Genomic DNA, 23,494 nt, shown 5'->3' with positions numbered 1-23,494 from the left:
TGTCAAGGGCTGACATTCTTACCTCAGCTTTGGAATTCAGCTCCGTGTCCATGTTTGAACCAACGCTGTAATGAGGTCAGGAGCTGACTGGCCCTGGTGGAACCCAAACTGGGCATCACTGAGTAGGTTATTGCTGAGCAGGTGCTGCTTGGATTGCATGTTTGATGACATCTTCCAGCACTTTACTGGTGATCTGTTCCAAAAGAAAATGTATGGGAAATACAATGGTATGTGCTACAGATCATTTTTTTCATTTATCAAATAAAATGATATAGCATCTTGAGTAACAGCGGAGAGATGCTGATCAGAGGTCAGGTGTGTCTTTAAGGATAATCCTATAACATCAGTAAGTTTCTGACTGTCAATTCTGAATTGTCCATTGTACCAAAAACTGTCTGGACACTTTCCCAAATTAATTCACAAATCTAATAAAAGGTGGCACAGTGGCTCAGTGGTTAGCACTGCTGCCTCACAGTGCCAGGGACCCAGGTTCAATACTACTTTCAGGCAACTGTCTGTGTGGAGTTTGCATGATCCCCCCTCCACCCCCCCCACCCCCCGTGTGTGTGGGTTTCCTCCAGGTGCTCCGGTTTTCTCCCACGGTCCAAACATGTGCCAATTGAGTGGATTGGCCATGCTAAATTGCCCATAGTGTGCAAGGATGGATGAGTTAGCTGTGAGAATTACAGAGTAGGGGGTGGCTCTGGGTGGAATGCTCTTCAGAGGGTGGATGTGGACTTGGTTGTTCAAATGGCCTACTCCCATGCTATAGGGATTCTACGATAGAGCACCAGCTTCATAGATATCTGTATGGTAAATAACACTTGCTTAAATGTGTCCTTATCTCACTGTAGAAATTCAGAAATGTGACGAAAAAGGCAGTGAAGAGAAATGACATTCAAATGACGTTGAATATGGTCCAAACAATATTCTAAGGAATTGCATTGTTCTGAGCACTACTGGTTAACAAAAAGATATTCAAGGAATAGTGTCAGAACTGAAAGGTTGTGCACCTCAGGAAAGACTGAACAGACTGATGCTCTTTTCTTTAGGAAACAAAACTGAAATATGCATTCATAGAGATCTTTAAACTTATGGACGGATTTGGAAGGGTCCAGGTAGAGACATTTTCACTTAATTCTCCAGCACTTCCTGTTTTCATTTCAGATCTCCAGCATTTGTGGTAGTTTGCTTTTATATTTCCAACTGTGTTGGAGTCTAAAACTAAGGGTAGTGGATATAAATTTGTCGTGAATCCAGTAGAGATTTTGGGAAAAGCTTCTTTATCCAGAGAATGTGGAGTATGTGGAGAGGCTGAGGTGAGTAACATTGATGCATTTGATGAGAATCTCGATGAGACTACAAGGAAGAAATTATATGATGATGGGGTGAGATACGGTAAGATAGGAGAAGATCCATGTAGCAGTTAGAAGCTGGAAAGGAGTAGTTGCGTTGAATAGCCTGTTACTGTAAAATTCTTTATAATTCCACATAATATGAAACATTTCACTTAAGATTTTGTCTTCACGTAGTGTAGCGTGATAATTCCATGAAGAGGAGCCAAGCCAGAACTTTGAATTCAAACATAGAGAGTGATGATGAAACTCAGCAGGTCTGGCAGCACCTATGGAAGGAGAAACAGAGTTAATGTTTCATGTCCAGAACAACTCTTCCTCAGAGTTACATTTAAATCCATACTTTACAGCAACACCTTTCGTTATACTGCGTTTCATAAAAATTGGCAAAACACCCCAGAGATGGTCAAAAAGGAGTATTTCAAGCTCTCCAGTCATCTAGCACCCTCCTTGACTCCAGAGATTCCCGAAACGTCACCAGCAATGCTTCCTGAGTGGGTTAGTTGATTTGATGATTTGATTGTTGCTTCTGTTTTGTTACAAATACGGTGAAAAGTGTTCTGTAGTGTCCCCATCCTCCAAAATGCAGAAAATAAACCAAAGCATAGAACGTAAAGGCAGAAAGTAAAGAAATAAAGTTCAACTTTACATTCTTCTTGTTAAGTGCTCAGCCATGGGCCTGGATCCATGTTCCTGCTGTCACTGGTATGAAGCAGTTGACCAGCCTTAGGTTCCTTCACCATATCACCACCGCTGGAACAGGACTCACCATCATGCTTCCACTGACATTCTCCTGGGACTGTCGGCTCTCAGCTGGTGTTCTGAGTGGAGCAGCGGCTTCTGACGTTAGACACTCAAACAAAATACGCTGCCCAACGGAGTTGGTTTCAAGTGAATAGTGTTTCGGTGCTGGGCTTGGTGTTGATTCAATGGGTGGAATGGCCTGTTTCCACACTGTAGGGAATCTATGATTAAGGGAACTTCCCTCTCCTTGTTGGCACAGATATGGAGAGCAGCAATTTCTTATATAACTGAGTCTGCTGACCCAGGTGCGAGGACTGGTGGTAGGAGCAGAAGAAACCGTCTATGAAGAGAGAGAAAGAAACCTATTAAGACTGAAACAAAGGTTGAGCAGAGTAGTTTTTCTGAAATTATGACTATCCAGGTGAGGATTGCTGAGGAGGATCTTTGCAGCTGTAGTTGCAAGAACAGTGTGAAAACAGCTTGTGAAGCTCCATCTAGAGGCTAAAGTAGACAGTTCCCAAACTGCCATTGGGAAGGCTTGACATAGCTTGAAAGTTAATGGCAAACATCTACATCCATGGATTGGTTTCCTCCATATTTTTGTTTTAACCTAGACACTGCTCTTTATAACATTAGGATATGTATGATTGTCTTGTTTGTATGACATTTATAGAATACCTCGGGACAAATGACTTGAACAATGCATACACTCTCTCTTGGTGTGCTGGGGGTGGGGAAAAGGGTCGCCCTCAGATTGTGGCAGGAGATCAGCACATCAAAGCATAGAAACATACCTTTCGGCCCAACATGTCCATGTTGACCAGATATTCGAAATAAATCTAGCCCCATTTGCCAGCATTTGGCCCTTTCCCTCTAAATCTTTCCTATTCATATACTGATCCAGATGCCTTTTAAATGCTGTTGTTGTACCAGCCTCCACCACGTCCTCTGGCAGCTCATTTCATACACGCACCACCCACGCTCTGTGTGAAAATGTTGTCCCTTTGTCCTTTTAAGTCTTTCCCCTCTCAACTTAAACTTTTGCCCTCTAGTTTTAGACTCCCCCATCCCAGAGAAAAGGTGTTCACTCCATCCTTGCCCCTCATAATTTTATAAATCTCTACAAGGTCACTCCTCAGCCTCCGACGCTCCAGCGAAAATAGCCCCAGCCTATTCAGCTTCTCCTCTAGCTCAAACCCTCCAATCCTGGCAACATCCTCTTAAATCTTTTCTGAACCCCTTTCAGGTTTCACAACATCTTTCCGAGAGGAGGGAGAATCACCTGTTGAGAGAAAAATCAGATTTATGCACAAGGGTTTTGATTGGCTCCCCATCTGTCACTTTAAATGTTCTCCAATTTACAAGGATGTTGCAAGGGTTGGAGGGCTTGAGTTGTGGAGAAAGCCTGAATAGCCTGGGGTTATTTTTCCCAGAGCGTCAGGGGGTGAGGGGTGACCTTATAGAATAATGCACACCATGGATAGGGAGAACAGCCAAGATCTTTTCTGTAGGGTGGGAGAGTCTAAAACTAGAGGGTGAAGGTTTAAGGTCAGAGGGCAAAGATTTAAAAGGGACCTTTTCACACAGAGGGTGATGTGTGTTTGGAATGAGCTCTCAGAGAAAGCGGTGGAGGTTGGTATAATTTCAACATTTAAAAGCCATCTGGATGGGTAAATGAATAGGAAGGGTTTAGAAAGATATGGGCCAAATGCTGGCAAAAGGGACTAGATTATTTAGGATATCTAGTCAGCTTGGACAAGTTGGATTGAATTCCAATTTCAGTTTTCACACCCTTAGAACTTAAGAGGACCACTTTCCCTTTTCAGTTAGGCTCTATATCAAAGATTACAAGGTGCCAAACCACAAAGTCCATGACAAAATGAGAGGAGACGTGGAGGAACAAAATAGCTTCCATGCCATACCTCTCTCAGACCTGATGATGATGACCACTAAAACACAGTGCCAGTAGTGCACACCATCTTCGAGATGCACTGTAGCAACTCACCAAGGTTATTCTGACAGCACACTCCAAAGCCATGGCCTCTATAACTAGAAAGACAAGAGAAGCAGATACATGGGAACACCACTGCGTACACCTCCAAGCCACACACCACCCTAAAGTGGAACGATATCACCGTTTGTGTGGAAGTATTTTCACCACATAGATTTCAGAGGTTCCAGAAGGTAGCTTATCACCATTTTCTCAATGGCAACTAACATGGTGAATAAGCATTCATTTATCCATCACCTTTAAAGTGTATTAACAATATATAGAGAAACTCTCTCAGGCACAGGGTCAGGATCACATATGCAATACTGGCCAGCATATTATTGCAGCAAGTGACAAAGTCACAACCCAGCAGCAGTCATAGCAAAACTGCAAATGTTAAGTCCTGGATGATGAATAACAAATTGTCAGAGAGTAACTAGAAAGGAGATTTAATTTTCAATCCAAGTTATAAAACAATGTCTGGCTCCCTCTAGTGAAATGTTATCCTTTGCAGAAATATTCTGAAAATAAGATTTACTTGAAAAGTTTTAATTTCCACTAGTTTCACTCCAACTAGGCAGATAGATGCTGTGAGTCTGCTATGGTCCTTCTTCAATTTTTGAATGTAGTTTATCCTTTATCTCCTTAAAAATGGAGAGACAATACAATCCTTGCAGATAGGATTGAAAGAATGTTACATTCCTCTGCTGTTTAGATTATCATTCCCACTGCTTAAGCCCTGCCAGCGGCCACCCAAATGTTGCACAATAGAGCGTGGCTATTCATTAAATAAAGATTATTGGCAAACATAAGGTAAATCACAGTCAAAAGAATTGAAAAAGGGGTAGGATTTGTAAACACGACATTCCAGTAAAAATGTGGACAATATCAGTAGCTATTTTCCTCCTCCACGCCTCCATTTTGTCAAGGACTTTGAGGTTTGGCACCTTTTAATCTTTGATATTGAGCCTAAGTAAAAAGGTCCACTGACCCTCTGAAGTTCTCAGGGTATGAAAACTGAAACTGCAATTGGAAACCAGAACACCGAGGGAGACTGAACCTTGTTGAAAACATATTGAAGTCACCAGAGGTCAGCAGTAGCAGTTGTTAACTTCAGTAGTGCAGTACAGGCAGGCTGAAGAAGTCAGGATAGAAACAAAAGCTGCGGTTATGTCTGTTATTGGAAAACGACATTAGTCGTTCTATGTCATCCTGACCAATTGGGCAGGTTCTGCAGACGTGTCCTTTTCTTGGTGAAGATGGTACTTGTGGAACTCAGCTTGATCATGTGCTGCTGTTGGCTGGAAATCAAGCTCAATTGTAGAAGGCAAGGAGCTGAAATTCTTGGTGAGGAAGACAAGAGTTTTTAATGTCTTTCATGATGGAGATTGATGACCTATATGTTGAACGATCTGTGGAAACAATTTGCAAGATGTTATTTCTATCAATTAAGGTGTAATTATAGTTTATAATCAACTTCAGTTTGTCTCTTAATTCACATTCATCTTATATCGATCCAGGGTTTTAGAGTATAGGCAGTACCCAAGATAGTATTTTGTGATTGCTTTACTAGTTTGGCTCTTGTATTGTAAAATTTCTTCAATTTTAACTATGGAATATTACCGTGCTACATTCTCTTTGTAAATAATTGGGATTTCAAATGTTTTAATAAGAACTATTGATTACTTCCAAGATCATAACTTCCCAAACTTCCATATATTGTTGAGTTAGAACTCATCGCATGAAGAATACACATCAACAGGAGATCTTAAATAAGTACAAGTTCACCAAGAATCGTGACATTCAATTGGAAAATTATGAAGATACCCAAGCTTCAAACATTTTCCAACCACATTTACAGAATGTGTCAATTCATATTTGGTTAAACTCAAGACAATATGGATAACTCATTGAGAGTTGGAGTGTTTTAGGAGTTTGAATAATGTTACATTTACTATGAAAACTTGCTACGGCTAAGGCATTTTTCCATCAAAAAGAAGTCCCTAGTTGGCAGGCAAAATACATTAAAAGATGCATTGAGTAAAAAATAACAAGCAAAAATATCCTCCTGCTGAAGTGCTGATCCAATTAGATGAGAACTCTTTTCTTTATTCTTTGGATCTAGAAGATGATGGTGAACCACCTTCGTAAACCTCTGCGGACCTCGGGGATTAGTTATAGCCACAGTGATGTTTGGAAGATGTTCCAGGATTTTGATGCAGCAACTTTAAAGGATTGATGATCCATTTCCAAGTAAGGAATGGTGAGGGGTTGTGAGTACAACATGCAGGTGCTCCCATGTATCTGTTACCCTTATCCTTCTAGGTGGTTCTGGAGATCCGTAGCATAGAGAAAGGTAAAGGCTGTATGTTTTTGAAGGCACTGTCAGTGAAGCTTCAGGGTTGCTGTTACTGAGCTGAGACCAACTTTATTTCTTTTCAATTGGATGGGATTTGTGCGTGGGTCCCCAAGGCCCAAACCTGGGCCTCTAAATTACTAGAGATAACAAGGTGTAGAGCTGGATGAACACAGCAGGGCCAAGCAGCATCAGAAGAGCAGGAAGGCTGATGTTTCTGGCCTAACCCCTTCTTCAGAAAAGTCAGCCTTCCTGCTTCTCTGATGCTGCTTGGCCTGTTGTGTTCATCCAGCTCTACACCTTGTTGTCTCAGATTCTCCAGCATCTGCAGTTCCTACTATCTCTAGATTACTAATCCAATAATATTACAACTACACCACACTCTCTTGTTTGGGGAGAAATAGAGCCCAGCAGACCTGCACTTGCTGATCAGAAATTTAATGCATTGTGACCAACTTCACTCACACTTGGAATAGAAACAGACGAAGTTTATCAGGATGCTACTGGGAATGAGAGGAATTGTTTATCAGAGGAACTTGTCCACAATCATAGTGTTCTCCTTAGAAGAGAGATGGTCAACAGGTGTCATCACTGAGGTTTTCAAGATGGTGAGAAATTCTGATAGAGAAGAACTATTTCCTCTGGACACTGCATTAACAACATTTGGAAATGCGATCCAAATATCACTGGGACAAGATTTAAAAAGGGGAGAAGAGGAGGAACGATTTCCATTCAAAAATTACCTCATCCGCTCAACTGAGAAGTTGATGTTGTAAAAATAATTTTACAAGCCTGTTGGACAGCTTCCTGAAGATGACAAACTGACAGAGTAACAGACAAGAACATCCTTTCACGGGGTCAGCACAGGGTTGATGGGCTAAATGGCCTTCTCCTGTGCTGTAGATATCTGTAAGTTTAAAAAAAAATTCGCTTGCTAAATAAAACTGCTAACTTTAACAGCAAGACTGTTGAAATAAAGATCAAGACCACAGTGTCGTTGTGAAAATTACAACTTATTTATTAAATAAAATTTGCTTTAGAAAGCGGAGTCGAAACCCAAGATCGTCTCTAATTGTTGTTGGTGATGAAGCAGCCCTGATGGGTTGAATAGCCTCCTGCTGCTCTCATCTTAATGCTTTCATCTGGAAATGAGAGAAAAGGCTGTGCACCCTCTCCAGTTCAGACGGGAGTCTGACAAATTCAGTATTCTAAGTGGACATCTAATGTCCCGTAGCACCAACGTAGCACCTTTAACATCCTCTCCTGGATAGAGTCCACCTGTTCAGATGGACAGTAATCATCTAGACTGGACCTGAAACAAGAGTACAGCACAACATCTCCACATGAAATGACAATCTGCTCCACGCGTACTGCAAGAGGCAGAAACATTCTCAGGAAAAGTTACGAGAAAACATTTAACAGCAACATAAACCATTGGCTTGTTGTTTATGTTTAATATAACCAAAGGCACTCAGAGTAATGCAAGGTTTGTACAGCTAACAGACAACAAACTGAGCATGGACACCTCTCGATTATCACAGGCAAAGTTGCCATATAGACTTACCAAGCGACAGGGCTGCCCTCTCATTAGAGACAGGCAACGTGGTGGTTTAACCTGAGGGTCACCTCAGGTGAGGGAGGGGTTGAGAAGAAGAATCCTTCACAATCAACACAGCCGGTGCAGGAATCGAACCCACACTGCTGGTGTCACTCTGCATTGCAAACCAGCTGTCCAGCCAACTGAGCTATGATTACATGATTCCAGGTTTACACAGAACAACTGGTAAGAATGGCCGTTCATTCTTTCAATATAGCAAACGAGGCAGCCATTTCATGCACAGCAAGCTCCCACAAAAAGCTCATTCTCAGTGATCAAATAATTTATTTTAATGATTGAGGAATAGACATTGACTCAAGTCACACTGGACTACTCCCCTTCTTTTTCTCAAACACCTTACTGAGGTTTTCAAAATCATGACAGGCATAGATCAGGCGAATGGCTGGTGTCTCTTCCCTAGAGTGGGGGATTTCAAGAGTTGGTGGCATTTTTTTTTAAGGTGAGAGGAGAAAGATTAAAAAAAAGACATGGAGGGGCGACTTTTTTTTATATACAGTGGTTCATGAGCTACTGAGCATCAGTGGTGGATGTGTTTGATTTTTAGCTACTCTGAAGACCAACAAACAGGCAATAGATGCTAACCTTGCCAATGATGTCCATGAAAGAACAAAGATAAAACAAGGCAGCTACATGTTGCTATACCCACCATTAGCAGAAAACTGGAACTCTGTACAACCAGAATTCAATGCTAGATTAATGGCTAGTTTTAACACTGAGATTGATCCTGTTTTGCTTTGCAAAGTATGTGGGTGGAAGTTTTGAGATTGGGTTTAGCCCATAGATCAGTCATAGCTTCACTGGCTAGCAAATTCGAGGAAGTGCTCCTGTTTCTGTGTTCCCGTGATATGGATATTCACTGGCAGAATGAAAGACCATGGCTCAGAACACCTCTCCTTCAGGGCACGTACAGGATTGCACCCATGGTACTGAGGCATTCTATGAACAAATAAAAGCAGAAAATGCTGGAAATAGTCAGCAGGTCTGGGAGCATTTGCAAAGAGAGTGACAGAATTAACGGATCAGGTAAGTGACCTTTCATGCTAACTTTATTTTCTCACCCTCAGAGGCTGCCTGATCTGGGTTTCCAGTATTTTCTGATTTCATTGCAGGTCACCAGGATCCGCTGCGCTTTGCTTTTGTAATCTATTACATACCTTGCAATGGTAATTAGAGTTGGCCTGGGTAAAACTTTAAGTAGCCGTTTTACAGCAGACATGTGTCTGTCTATCTCTTCCTCTGTGCTGATGTGGTGCGGAAGTTCGGAATAGTCGCATGTTAGCCCAGCCTGGTGAACCTGTAAATAAAAACCAAGCCAAGAGCATTACTCAGTGCAGTAATAAGAAACTGGTTTCGACAAATACACTTACAAATAGGGGTTAAGACTGACACTTGTACAATCAGACAGCCACTCAATCAGACACCCACATCTGTGCATGAACACATGGGCAAGATTGTAAGGAATTACAACTGGTTTAGGCTTTTCAACCTCTTGAGCCTACTTCACCATTCAATAGGATCATGGCTGATCTGATGTTGTCTCAGCTCCACTCACCTGTCTGCTCCCAGCAACCCTAGACTCTAGTCGATTCAAAATCTAACTCAACCTTGAATATATTCAGTGCCTCCACTACCCACTACAGTTGAGAATTCCAAACACTTATGATGCTTAGAGAAAAAATAAAAAAATAAAGTTCTCATTTCAGTCTTTAAATTAAGGCTGTCCTACTTAAAAATATGTATCTTCTAGCTGTCTCATGAGGGGAAACATCCGATTAGCCTCCACCCTCTCAAGTTCACTTAGGATCTTTTATCTTTTAATTATTTCTTGTTTTTCTAAACTCCAAAATCTGTTCAGCCATTTTTCCATGTGATACGGTGAAGCTTCCTCTAGCTTGTACACTGAAGAGGCTGAAACTGTACAGTTCCAGATACAACCCAGCCACCCATTTCTCTGATGATTCAGCAAGCTCATGAATCCAGAAACATTCAGAGGCACAGACATTTGTTCTAACTTTGCTGGGCCTTGAATGTGGGTTTGTGGAGAGGGTACCACATGAATGCGGCCAAGCATAGAATCCAAGATAACAAAGTATGAAGCTGGATGAACACAGCAGGCCAAGCAGCATCTCAGGAGCACAAAAGCTGACATTTCGGGCCTAGACCCAACTCTGTTGTGCTGCTTTCACGATCAACCAGCCCTCTGGTCCTGGCTGCTTAGCTTTGTGCCTTAACGATCACCATTCAGGGGAGATTCTGCAAATTACTGAAGATGTAAAATCACAATCCAGCCTGGGAGCCTCGGCAGAAATTTATCAGCAGGGGGTAAAAAAAATGGTGAACAGGTCGATCACTAGGGGTCTCAGATTTTTACTAATTGATAGAAGAACCAGAGGGAATGTGAGGAAATATTTCTGTATACACGGTGAATCAGGATGTAGAATGGGCTGCCTGAGAGGGTGGTAGAAGCAGATTCAATCTTTACGTTCAAAATAGAAATGATTTTCTGTTTATTCACTCATGGGAAATGGGTATCTCTGGCTGGGCCAGCATTTATTGCCGGTCTCTAGTTGCCCTTGAGAAGGTGGTGGTGAGCTTCCTAACTGAACTGCTGCAGTTCACATGCTCCAAGTGGTCTCACAATGCCAAAAGGGAGGGGATTCCAGGATTTTGACCCAGCGACACTGAAGAAACAGTAATGTATTTCCGAGTCAGGATGGTGACTGCCTCAGAAAGGAACCTGAAGGTGGTGGTGTTCCCTTTATATCTGCTGTCCTTGGCCTTCTGGACGGAAATGGTCACGGGTTTGGAAGGTGCTGTCTAAGAATCTTTGGTGAATTTCTACAGCGCATCTTGCAGATAGTACATACTGCACACATTACTGCTACTGAGTGTCGGTGGTGGATGTGTTTGATTTTTAGCTACTCTGAAGAGCAACAAACAGGCAATAGATGCTAACCTTGCCAATGATGTCTGTGAAAGAACAAAGATAAACAAGGCAGCTAAATGTTGCTATACCCACCATTTCATAGTCAGGTGTTCCCAGTCTCTCCTTAAGGCTACACACAAGCTGGGTGAGACTTTCCAGGCTGCAAACAAACACAAAATTCTCATCAGAGAATGATTGCAACAAACAACCATGTGCTGGAATTCGAAGTTACACACGAATGTGCAACCAACACAACAAACTGGAAAACACAGTTCTTGGGGTGAAGGCGGGTTCGAACCTGAGCACCACAACCTCCCCAAGAACAGGGAATGGATGCAGGTCCCTTCCAAAGAAACTGGAATGGGAATTGAGCAACATCCCTGACTCGCTGGTGGTTACTGGCGGGAATGTGGAGTTGAGGCCACGTATCAGATCAGCCGTTTGCTGACTGGGCAGCAGAGCAGGAAAGAGGGGCCGAATGGCCCACTCTGAACTTGTAGCGGCAATTTGAGCTATTCCATCCGTCCAACCAACTGAGGCATTACCACCCCTTCCCCAAATAGAAGAGTTCAAACTGCTGTCACAATGCCAACTTTCAGCTGCATGTTGTGAAATGAGAGGTGACCTTATTGAAACATCCTGCAGGGTTTGACAGGGCACATATGGAAAGGTTGCGCCTGGAGCAATAGCTGGTGATGACAGAAGCTTCAGTTTCCTGCTACACCGCAAAACAGAAATCTCTCCATTGGTGGGACTTGCCACGGGTGTGTAATGGAAGAATTTACACCTTGTAACGGAACACGTTCCACCTCATTAAAAGCACACCTTCCTTGACTACTGGAACATGGAAGTCCTCACTCAGAGACAGGGACACGACCCTAAAATTTACTTGGGGGGGGGGGGGGAACATGATTTGGGCTGTGGATTGGAGTCAAAGGTAACAAGGGACAGGCAATAAAATGCTGGCAAGCCAGCGCTGTCCATGTCCCATGACTGAATAATAAAAAATGTCAGAGACGGTAGGAACTGCTGATGCTGGAGAATCTGACATAATAAAAAAAAAGTCAATTTCTTTCACCTGCTAAAATCCGGGTTTCTGTGTCAAGAAGCTTTCTAATTGAATCTTCATAAAATCTGACCCATACCGTCAATGCGTAACACAGACACACACAAGCAAAACACTGCAGATACTGGAAAACTGAAATAATAACTGATAATGCCGGAAAAGTTCAGTCGGTCAGACCGCATGTGCAGAGAGAACCGGATTAAACATTACAGACCTGAAATATTAACTTAGCTTAAGATGCTGTCAAACATACTGAGCGTCACTTTCACTTCTCTGGCACATTTCTGATCATTCTCCTATCTTTCACCTTCCACTTATCCAAAACTCTGCTGCCCGTGTTGTTCTGTTCACACATCAATCCCAACATGCAGATATTTCCACAAGTGGAAACATCCAAACTTGTGACTACAGTTAGAAATTAATCACTAATAATCTACGTTGAAGAGACCAAACACGTGGCTGAAGGCAGAGCAGTGGATGTGGCATTCATGGATTTAAGTAAGGAGTTTTATCAGTTTCCCCAAGGTACACTCATGCAGAAGGTAAGGAGGCGTGGGATAGGGGGAAATGTGGCAGATTGTCTTCTAAAGGACAGCCAATTCTGAATCCAAAGAGTGGTAGTGGACGGAAAATATTCAACATGGTGCGCATACAAAATGATCAGAGGTATAGATAGAGTGGACAGCCAGAGACTTTTTCCTAGGGTGGAGGTAGCTATTACGAGGGGGCACAGTTTAAAGTGAGTGGGGGTAGATATAGGGGAGACATTGGAGGTAGGTTCTTCACTCAGAGAGTGATAGGGGTGTGGAATGCATTGCTGGAGAGGGCAGTGGAGTCGGCCTCATTAGGGGCATTTAAGCGGCTATTAGAGAGGCGTGTGGATGATAGTATAAGGTAGGGGTGGAGGTTAGACAGGCCTTGGGATTAGGGTAAAAGCTCAGCATAACATCGTGGGCCGAAGGGCCTGTATTGTGCTGTACTGTTCTATGTTCTACTGGACTTGAAGATCATAAAATATAGACGCAGAATTAGGCCTTTTAGCCTAATGAATCTGCTTCACCGTTCAACAACGGTTGATATGTTTCTGAATCCAGAGAAGCCCAGTTCCGAGGCATGGTAGAGCCCAGAGTAGCACTCAGCTTGGACGTTGCCACACGAGCAGCGCAAGAGACCAGCTCCAGGGCATGGTTAATCTGCACCATCAGGAGCGAGGTCCAAAGAGACGGCGGCTAAGTCGGTGAGACAGAGCTGAGCTCTTGACCAGACCTCATCAGATGGACAAAACCGACCAAATTCCAAATCTATTGCTTTGATTCTTACTATTTATTCAGAAATCCAAGGTGGTGCCAGAGAGTGATGTCTCTTTGCACTTTTCACTGTATTCCAAAATACGTGACAATAAATCTAATTCAACCTAAACTATCTAATGTCCTTCAGGGAAGGAAACTGCCATCTTTACCTGGATTGGTCTACATGTGACTCCAGACCCACAGCAATGTGGTTGACTCTCAGGTGCCCTCTGAGCAATTAGGCTTGGGCAATAAATGCTGCCTGGCCAGCGATGTCCTCATCCCATTAACAAATGAAAAAAGATCTGTTTTAATTACAATCAATGACTTGGCCTCCACAGCCTTCTGCAGCAAGCAGTTCCACAAATTTACCACCCTCTCGCCAGAAAATTCCACCTCATCTCAGTCCTAATGAGTCATCCCTTCACTCTGAGGCTGTGCTCTCATGTCCTATTCTTTCCTACCAGTGGAAACGTCTTCTCCACATTGACCCTATCCAGGCCTCTCGGTATTCTATAAGTTTCAAATGAGAAACCGCACCCCCCAACCTCCACCGACCCCAATCCTCCCAAACTCCATAAAGTACAGGCACTGTGTCCTCAGCTGCTCCTCATATGACAAGCCCTTCATCCCTGGGATCATTCGGGTAAACTTCATCTAGAACCTCCCTTTAATGCCAGCACATCCATCCTTAGATATGGGGCCCAAAATGCTCACAAAAGTACAAATGTGGTCTGAAGGAGAAATACCTTCAGTCAGAAGGTATGGATCCTGCTATATCTGGAATGACAATAGCAAATTACAAAATCCTTACAGTGTGAAAACAGACCTTTTGCCCCAAGTCAGCACTGAACCTCATAACAGCATCTGACCCAGACCTCCTCCCCAACCCCCAACTACCCCATCATATTCCTGTAACCCTGCATTCCCCATGACAAATCCACTTCGTCTTCACATCCCTGGATACTATGGTCCATTTAGTATGGCCAATCCACCAAACCTTCACATCTTTGGGTTGCTCGAGGGAACCAGAGCACTTAGAGGAAACCCACACAGACATGAAAAGAATGTGCAAACCCCATACAGTAAGTCACCCAAGGGTGGGACTGAACCCAGGTTCTTAGCGCTGTGAAGCAGCAGTGCTAACCACTGAACTGCTGTGCAACCACAAATAATTTAGATACTTTTGAAAGGAAAGTACATGAGCAATAAAGTAATAGAAAGAAACAGAAGCTGAACAGCTGAGATGAAGCTAATGGAATGGGAGAGGATTTGTGTGGAACCCAGTATTCCAGCATGGATTAATTGGTCTGAATGGTCTGTCTCTAATTCGAAGGGAAATGTTTCAAACAGCGGCACATTTAATCTGTATTCAGGGGGCAGTTCTGCTCACAACACTGAAGACATTTTGTTACTTGTGAATGTGATGTGGGTGCTGTAACCAATCCTAACTGCCCTTTGAAATAGCAATTAAGAGTCAATCACATCGCTGCACACTTGGAGTCATATGTAGACCAAATTAGGTAAAAACCGCTGATTTTCTTCCCCCAAACAATATTACTGAATCAGGTGGGTTTTTATGAAAGTTGACCGTGGTTTCACTACTATAGAGACTGATTTAATTTAAATTCCACTAGTCGCCGCGGCAGGATTTGAACTAGTGCCCCCAGAACACGAGTTTGGATCGTCGGATTGCTAACCCCATGACAATACCACTACTCCACCGTCTGACCATGTTAGGTGGAGATCCCTCCAGGAGATACCTTTGGGAGCCATCAGGTGGTTTAGGAACTGGTCCAAGCAGCTAAAAGGCAAGTCACGTATTAACAATTGGGCACAAGCCACAGGAACAGGAGGGGTGAGAGAAAGATGTGATGTGCAGAAGTGAATGAAACAAGAAAAACAAGCTATCCAATCAATTTCAACTGAATAATTCAGCCAGAGATAGCAAGAACTGCAGATGCTGGAGTCAGAGACAACACAGCGTAGAATTTCTGAAGAAGGGTTCCAACCCAAAACGACAACTTTACTGCTCCTCGGATGCTGCCTGGCCTGCTGTGTTCCTCCAGCTCTACACTGTGTTGTCGCTTAATAATTCAGCCAACCCATTTTCACCTATTTAAGTTCCCATTAACAGCTTTTGTTTCTTCCTGGCTTACCTTTATCCATCCCTTTGTCAGCCTAACCATCTTCCTCTATAGGCTCTGTCTTCACTCCCACTTCCCACCCTACCCCTTTCCTTCTACTTTTTTCAGTGTAGATATCACCTTCACCTACCTATTAATAATTCTGAAGGGGCACTGGATCCAAAACATTAACTCTGCTTTCTCTCTCCACAGATGCTGCCAGACCTGTTGAGTTTCTCCAGCAATTTTTGCCTTTGTTTCAGATTTCCAGCAACTGAATAATCCCCCTGTCAAGAAAAATGTTGCTGCTTTATTGCAAAGTTATTTCATTTACCCAGGTATTGCTGCCCATTTTTGTATGCTTTCTTCACTGTCATCTTCACACAGATCTGCAAATGCAGCTTCCATATCTTCTAGCTGTCTTGTACGAGCTTCCACACAATCGATCAACGCCTCCTGGGGGGACAAGATATAGTTTTCAGATTTGTTTTTAACAATTGTCTTTAAATCAACGTTGCTAACATCAGAACTTCCTTGCTTTCAAAAACGTACCAACTCCTATACCTTCTGATACGTCCCATGCTTTGCTCTCAAAAGAAATTATTCTGTTAAATCCATCACATTTTAAATGGGAAGTACACTTTTCATGTTGAGATGTTTCACTGTTGGAGCAGGAGTAGACCATTTTTCAGCAGAGGTGTTGTGGCCCTCAGGTTAAACCACCATCAGTCATCTCTGTTCAACAGGACTGTGGTAACTTTTACACCCCAGGAATTAGTCTGCTTTTAGAAAAAAGGTTACTGCTCCCGAGCAAAATTGTAACAAAGTTGCTGGTCCATAGTTACAGTAGTGATTAATACTATCCTCATTTCCATCGAGAGAAAATAGCAGAGATTCTGTCTCTGTCTGATACAGTCACAGGATATAAACACACTGAATTGGCAAGCATATTCTTTCAAAAAAATCATAAACAGCAAATCTCAACAGTTGAAAAACCTGCAAGAAAACATTTTTGTTTCTTCAAAATTAACATAGCCTCATGTTGCGCTAAAAGCAACTATATTTGATCTTCACCTACCTCAGAGTCTTCCTGATCAGGTTTGTTAAAACTATACAACTGCTTGAGAATTTCATATTCTTCCTGAGGGACAAGATGAAAGTGATTATGAATAAATACACTGTCAACAGCTTAAGCATGAAATGATGCTTGTTCTCATTTAACATCCCCTGTCTTGCTGCAGTATTTAGGTTGAAAACAATCCTAATAACAAATCTTTCTATGCATCCCTCTTTTAGCTTTTGTAAAGAAAAACCTTGCATTTTGATAGCACCTTTCATCAGCACAGGACAGGCTGAACCTATTTTACAGTCGGTGTAGGGTCTTCACTGCTGTACTGTGGGAAATTCAGCAGCCAGCTTGCACACAGCAAACTCTCACAAACAGTAACGTAATAACATTCAGATCATTAGCTTGAGTGATACTGGGTGAATAATAAATACTGGGCAGGACACCAAGGAAAGTACCAGTGATCCTCCCAGGATATGTCACAACCACCTGAGTGGGCAGGAGGGGCTCACTTCAACATCATTCACCCTAAACGCCTTAAAGTGCAGGAGCCAGTAAAAAGACGGGTGGTCATAGTAAGAATGTAATTGGATTAATAATCCCAAGCCCCAGGCTGACGTGCTGTGCAAACAGGTTCAAATCTCAGAGTGGCAGCCAGTGAAATTAAAAAATAAATCTCGAGCTAAAAGCTAACTTAGTGGCAACACATAACCACGGTTAATTGTTGTAAAGCTCCCTCTGGTTACCAATGCCCTTTAATTAAGGCCATCTGCCATCCTTTCCTAGACTGCCCTCTGTGCAATTAGGGACCAGGCAATATCTTGCATTGAATACGACTCTCCTTCAGAACAATTACCTGCTTGTTTCCCTTAAGAGTTCACATTCACAAGCTAATCCAATGGTTTCTTTTCCCTGTCCATATACGTTACCCCAACAACAAAGTGAAGCCACACACACAAGATGTGAGAAGATCATAGGTACGCAAAACAGACCAACAAAACTCTACTAGTAAACATACAGGTAAAGTTCAGAAACCTTTTGTCCTTAAAGCTAGAATTAAGAAAAAGCACCTCGGTGTACATTTCTTTAAATGGATTTTTAACTGAAAAGAAATCCAAATCAATATCCAGGATGAAAGCATCTCTTTTGTCCAAGACATGAAGAAGATCCTTCACGATTTCCTTCTCCGGCTGTTGGACAGTCTGAGGGCTTGTCGGTGCTGTGTGGGGTGGAATGGTCTCCTGTATGTCTCTCTCAGCTGTGGAGTGTGAAACTGGACAAATGTTGTCACCATTAGATCTGTCCTCAGACAGCTGATTGTTCTCTTTGGGGGCCGAGGCACACATAGGCCCGGGAACACCTTCTCCACTGGTGAAATGTTCCATTTTTGGTATTTTGCAGGCAGATGCTCCAATTTCCTCTGGTTCCTCACAGTCATCTCTGCTCTGCTCACCTGGGTCTATCGGGATGACCTGTAACCCTAACTGCTTCCTGTTCTCCAGCAAACTCTCCGACACGTACAATCCATCACTCAGAAAGTAGCTCTCAGCACTTGTAACCCTGATACGAAAACACAAAAAAAAATCAGAATGAAATAATCTTTGCACATTCAAATAAAACATATGTGTCACAAATGCATGTATTTTGGAGAAGACAAACTGGAGCTGGCAGCTCAAAAATGATTAGATTTACACATCCTCTGGATATCCTTCCTTACACCTCTCTCTCTGTTTCCTCCTAGAACCACTCCTTTGACCAGATTTTTCATGGCCTGGTTTACTAGCTCCCATGGTTTGATGCCTTCACTCCTGCAAAGCCCTGGGACACAATACAAGTGTAACTTGCTGTTGCTGTTTCAGTCCAGTATCTGTCATCCCTGGAAATGGCAACAGGGAGAAAGCGGAGATGTGCAAAAGCTTCCTTTTACAGACTGCTCACAAAATTGGGAATCACTAGTTTTGATTCTTTATTCTTTCACCGGCAAGGCCATCATCTGTTTACCATCCCCAACCAGCCTTTAACTGAGTGGTTTGTTTGGCCATTTCAGAGGGCAGTTAAAGCCAATTGCTGTGGGTCTGGAGTCACATGTGTCTCAGACCAGGTAAGGAGAGCAGGTTGCCCTCCCTAAATGGACATTACCGAGTCAGATGGGTTTTTATGACAATCGATGATAGTTCCAGCATCATGAATATTGAGACTAGCCTTTATTCCAGCTTCTTTATGAATATTAGGGGGTGCAATGACCTACTGGCATTCTTGCTAGACTATTAATCCAGGGACCCGTGTTCGTGTCATACCATAACAGATGGTGGAATTTGAATTCACTAGAAATCTGGAATTAAGAGTCAACGATGACCATGAAACCATTGTTGATTGTTGGAAAACCCATCTGGTTCTTTTGGGAAGGAAACTGCCATCCTTATTTGGAAATATAATATTGCCGTTCTTTCACTGTCACTGGGATAAAATCTTGGAATCCCTCCCTAATGGCATTGTGGGTCTACATACTGCATGCGGACTGCAATGGTTCAAGGAGGGACCTTGTCACCATATTCTCAAGGGCAACTAGGGATGGGCAATAAATTGTCGGCCTGGCCAGCAACACTCACATCCATTGAGAGCAAAAAGAATTTATCTGATCTGGCCTATGTGATTCCAAACCTACTGCAATGTGGTTGACCCTTAACTGCCCTCTAAACAATTAGGAAATTGCATTAAATACTGAGCTAGCTAGTGATGCCAACTTCCCGTAAATTAATTTAAAAAAAAAACTGAATTCAAATCCAACCATTTTCCATGATCGGATTTGAATCCATGCCCCCTCACCCCCAATCATTAGTCTAGGCCTACTGTTCCAATAACATTACCACTAGGCCACCAGCTCCCATCATGTGGGGAATTGAGAATGTACATCTGCGATCTGTTTATCATTTTGTAGAACAGCAGGCAAGACACTAACTGTAATCAATAGCACACTCAGTTCTCAAGACAAACACCGCATTCAACGCTCTGAGAAAATATTACTCTTAACCTGTATCTTAAATCATGACCCCTTCGTTTTTGAACAGCAACCTCGTATTCCAGATTCTGTCAAGGTGCCTCAGGGCCTTCAGTTTTCAGGCAAGTTGCCTCTTAAGTCTTCAAAACACCAGTGGATGCAGGCATAGCCTGGCCTACCTGTCACTGAATCTCACAGTTCACAAGAGGCCCTGTGGCCCATTGAATCTGCACCAAAACAAACCTATGCTAAATTTACACTAATTCCATGTTCCAGCGCTTGGCCCTTAGACTTTAGTGCTATGACATTTCAAGTGATCATTCAAGTACATTTTAAAGATTTCCTGATGAGCACATTTTAGGCATTAATCTAGTAAACCTTCTCTGACCTGTTTTTCAATGCATTTCTGTCCTTCTTTGAATAAGAAGTCCAGAGCTGTACACAATGTTCCAAAAGTGGTTTCACCACTGGCCGGTCCAGTTGAAGCATAACTTCCCGATATTCCTGTCACAGTAAACAGCTGCAATACCTGATGGTTTTAGTTGAAGAATCTCTACCAACAAAGAAGCAGTGTTTCCCATCGGTGATCTGCTGGGCCCACAGAGGGTGAAGCCAAAAGACGTCAGAGAAGTGGCCAGCGTAAACAACAGGCATGATCCAGTTCTCAATGCTCAGGTCTCTATATTTAGGGCAGAGCGGGGAGAAAAAAAAATTCTGATCACTTTTCTAAGGACAAATAAGAAACTGAAGTGAGAGAAACAGAACATTTGCTTCCATTGAACTAGATAATGGCATCACAAGGTGCTTCATTCTTGCTAAATTATTGTCAAGTCCCACAACTGAAAAATCTCCCTGATTGGAGAGTGTTTCCCAGATTTAAATATTGTCATTCCCAAGACTTGAAAGCAAGTCACCATCTACTTCAGTGTCTCGTCCAGCCTCCTTCCGACAGCACCTTCCAAAACTATGACCTTTACAACATTGAAGGGCAATAGGTGCATTGGAACACGATCACATGCAAGTTCCCCACAAAGCCACGTACCATCCTGATTTGGAACAATGTCATCATTCCTTCAGTGTTGCTGGATCAAAATCTTGCATCTCCCTCTGTATTTACAACGTGGATCTACCTACAGCAAATGGATTGCCAATGGTTCAAGACAGCTGCTTGTTAAGTTTCCGACCCACATCCCCAGAGCGTTACTTCGGGCTCTGAATTACAGGTCCAGTGATTATATTGTGATGCCATCACCTTTGGAACATCAATTGCTCTTCAACTGCGATAATTAATTACTCATTCTCCCAACCCACTGAACAGTAACTGTATCTATTTACCTAACAGGTTATAATTTGTAAAGGAGAGATTATTTATAGTTATTTCAACAAGGACAGAGACACAGATTATTCAGCATTTAAATGCAATAAAAGCCAAGTCACGTTACCCAAAAAGCAGCTCTTTATCAAACACACTATCAGCTAACATGTCAATTGGGATTAGAAGGTCTGGGTGTGAGTCCAGGTGAACCAGGGCTATATTTTCAATTGGCAAATGCTTTGAACCAATTGCTCGATAGATGAATGGTACCACCTGAAAAGACAAGAACAGAGAGAATGTCCCGAAGAAAGCTTAAACAGGAAGAGGGTGAGGTGAAATTAACATTGTTAAATTCTGAAACTTCAATCAAGAATCACCCAGAGTCACAGTCATGGCTAAACAACACATTTACCCCCCTTCCACCAACAGGAACATTCAACCAATTTCTTTGTCAAGGCCCCCTCATGAATACTAACATTTCTATCAAAGCTCCTCTCAAAGTTGTCTTTTTGACGAACAGTTGTGGTGGTGTTGGTGGGTGGGGCTGGGGCAGGTGGAGTGTAAAACATTGTTCAATCTTCACATTAAAGACGTCTGAAAATCTCAGGTGGAGATGGTGCCACCAATCCTTGTTGTATTTTTAATTCAAGGCATTGGGTCCTGATCTTGGGCCATCTGTTCCAGAGATAGGATCACTACCACTGCATAAAAAGACCATTCCAACCCTTCTGATAATCCTAGTCTACATGCTTATTAGTACTAAATGGTGAAGGATTAACCAGTAAATCTTCTTTGGCACAAAAAACACTTAACTTGGGTAAAAAGTAGTAATTTATTGCATTAGAAAGAAGATAACATGTTACATTAACCTGAGACTGAAACTATAATACACTGAGTATGGTTGAAAGCAGACCCAGGATAAGTATGGTTACTTCAAGACTGAGGAACTCCTCCCACAGACTCTCATGCTTACACACATACACACTGGGCTGTCTATATCAAAACTCATGTTACTAGAATCTGTCATGCTTTTCCTCTCAGCAATCATCATTTCATACATCTCTGTATTAAAATGATTTAGCTCACTCACATGGTCCTGGGAGTGCCCAGTATCAGAAAGCGTTGGGAGTAGCAAGTTGCATGACCGTTGTCAGGTAAAAATAAAGGAAGAACAACAATCCTGGGGTTCTAGCTCTGGAATGTTCAGTGAATGGCTTTACAAACCCAGGAAAATGTTCCAATTCCCAGGATAATGTTGCAATCACTGTGACAATGCTACAATACTTGGACAACATTCTAATTCATGGGATGTTGCAGTTCCAAGGACAACAATCCTGGGGCAAAGTTCTAATCTCAGGAATAATGTTACAATCCCAAGGGCAACATTCCATGTTTCAACGCAACCTTCCAGTACTGGGATAATGTTCCAGTTTCCAGGACAACCTCTCAATCCTTGGGGCAATATTCCAATCATTGCAAATAATGTTGCAATATTCAAGAAAACATTGCAATCCCAGGTCAATGTTACAATCACCAGGACAATGTTCTAGTCCTCAGGCGACCTTTAATTTCCAAGATACCATTGCAACCCCCTGGAAAACAGTCCTATTGCTGTGATAATTTGCAATCCCGGGGACAATGTTACAATCGCCAGGACAGTGTCCTAATTCCCAAAATAAAGTTCCAATCCCCAGCACAACATTCCAATACCCAGAAAAACGTTCTAATTCTTCAGACCACCACTCAATCCCTAGGAAAATGTTGCAACCCCCTAGGAAAACATTCCAGTTCTTGGAACAATGGTCCAACCCCAGAGGCAACCTCCCAATTCCTGGGTTAATATCGCAATCCCCAGGGCAATTTTCCATTTCTCGAGACAAAATTCCAACCCCTGGAACAACATTCCAATTCGTGGGAAACGTTGGAATTCCAGGACAATGTTCCAAACCCTGAGAAGAGGCCGCAATCCCTAGGGGCAACGTTACAAATCCCAGGACAACCGCCCAATTCCCTGGGGAAAATGTGGCAATCTCCAGGGTAAGGGTCCAATTCCCGGGAATGACACGGCGGGTGGGTGGAGAGGGACCGCTCTTACATCTTGATGATCCTCCACGACCCAGACGGGAAGCTGGGGGTAGCGGCGCAAGCAGCAGGTGACCCCGCTCATGTCTGCAGGGAGGACCCCCTCACTGCCTCTCCCTTAGTCCTCAGAGCCTCCGGGGGAAGCACATCCTCCGTCGGACCTCATCCCTCGACCTACGTGATTGGAGGAAAACGAGTCCAGCACCAGAAACGTGCCGACCTGAAGCAAATGCAAAAAGGCCCCAAGATTGCTTTAACGCTGCAGGATCGAATCTCCTGCAGGGCTTTACCTGCTGAGCAGCAAATGCTGCTACCTTTATGTTATATATATAAAAAAAACAAAGACCTTTATGCTCGTGTTTGACCATTTATTGAATTTTGCATCGATCCGAGTCCAATCCTAAACTTTAAATCGCTTCCGTTTGTGTGAAGATTGCAGTTGACCCCAGTTGTGTTTTCATGGACACATATTGAAATAACATGCAATTTCTAAGAGGCTGCTTAAACATTCCCTGTTGCCAACCCAGTGTTTGCAACCAGGATCGGAGCATGTATCCGCCGGA

General features: G+C 42.8%; 1 protein-coding gene across 1 annotated transcript; it reads right to left on the bottom strand.

The window, feature by feature from the left end:
• Nucleotides 1–7,494: 7,494 nt before the first annotated feature.
• On the bottom strand, nucleotides 7,495–23,188 carry c2h5orf22 (chromosome 2 C5orf22 homolog). The gene is made up of 9 exons (XM_048551241.2): nucleotides 22,945–23,188; nucleotides 20,977–21,122; nucleotides 20,064–20,213; nucleotides 17,607–18,096; nucleotides 16,549–16,611; nucleotides 15,805–15,926; nucleotides 11,083–11,149; nucleotides 9,218–9,357; nucleotides 7,495–7,757 (listed from the first exon to the last, which is right to left on the bottom strand). The coding sequence occupies exons 1-9, from the start codon at nucleotides 23,014–23,016 to the stop codon at nucleotides 7,646–7,648; spliced, it is 1,362 nt and encodes a 453-aa protein (XP_048407198.1). The 5' UTR covers nucleotides 23,017–23,188; the 3' UTR covers nucleotides 7,495–7,645.
• Between the last annotated feature and the right edge of the window lie 306 nt (nucleotides 23,189–23,494).

The sequence above is a fragment of the Stegostoma tigrinum genome, chromosome 2 (assembly GCF_030684315.1).
Source record: "Stegostoma tigrinum isolate sSteTig4 chromosome 2, sSteTig4.hap1, whole genome shotgun sequence".
NCBI classification, from domain to species: domain Eukaryota; kingdom Metazoa; phylum Chordata; class Chondrichthyes; order Orectolobiformes; family Stegostomatidae; genus Stegostoma; species Stegostoma tigrinum.
This window is presented reverse-complemented; position numbering and strand designations above follow the sequence as displayed.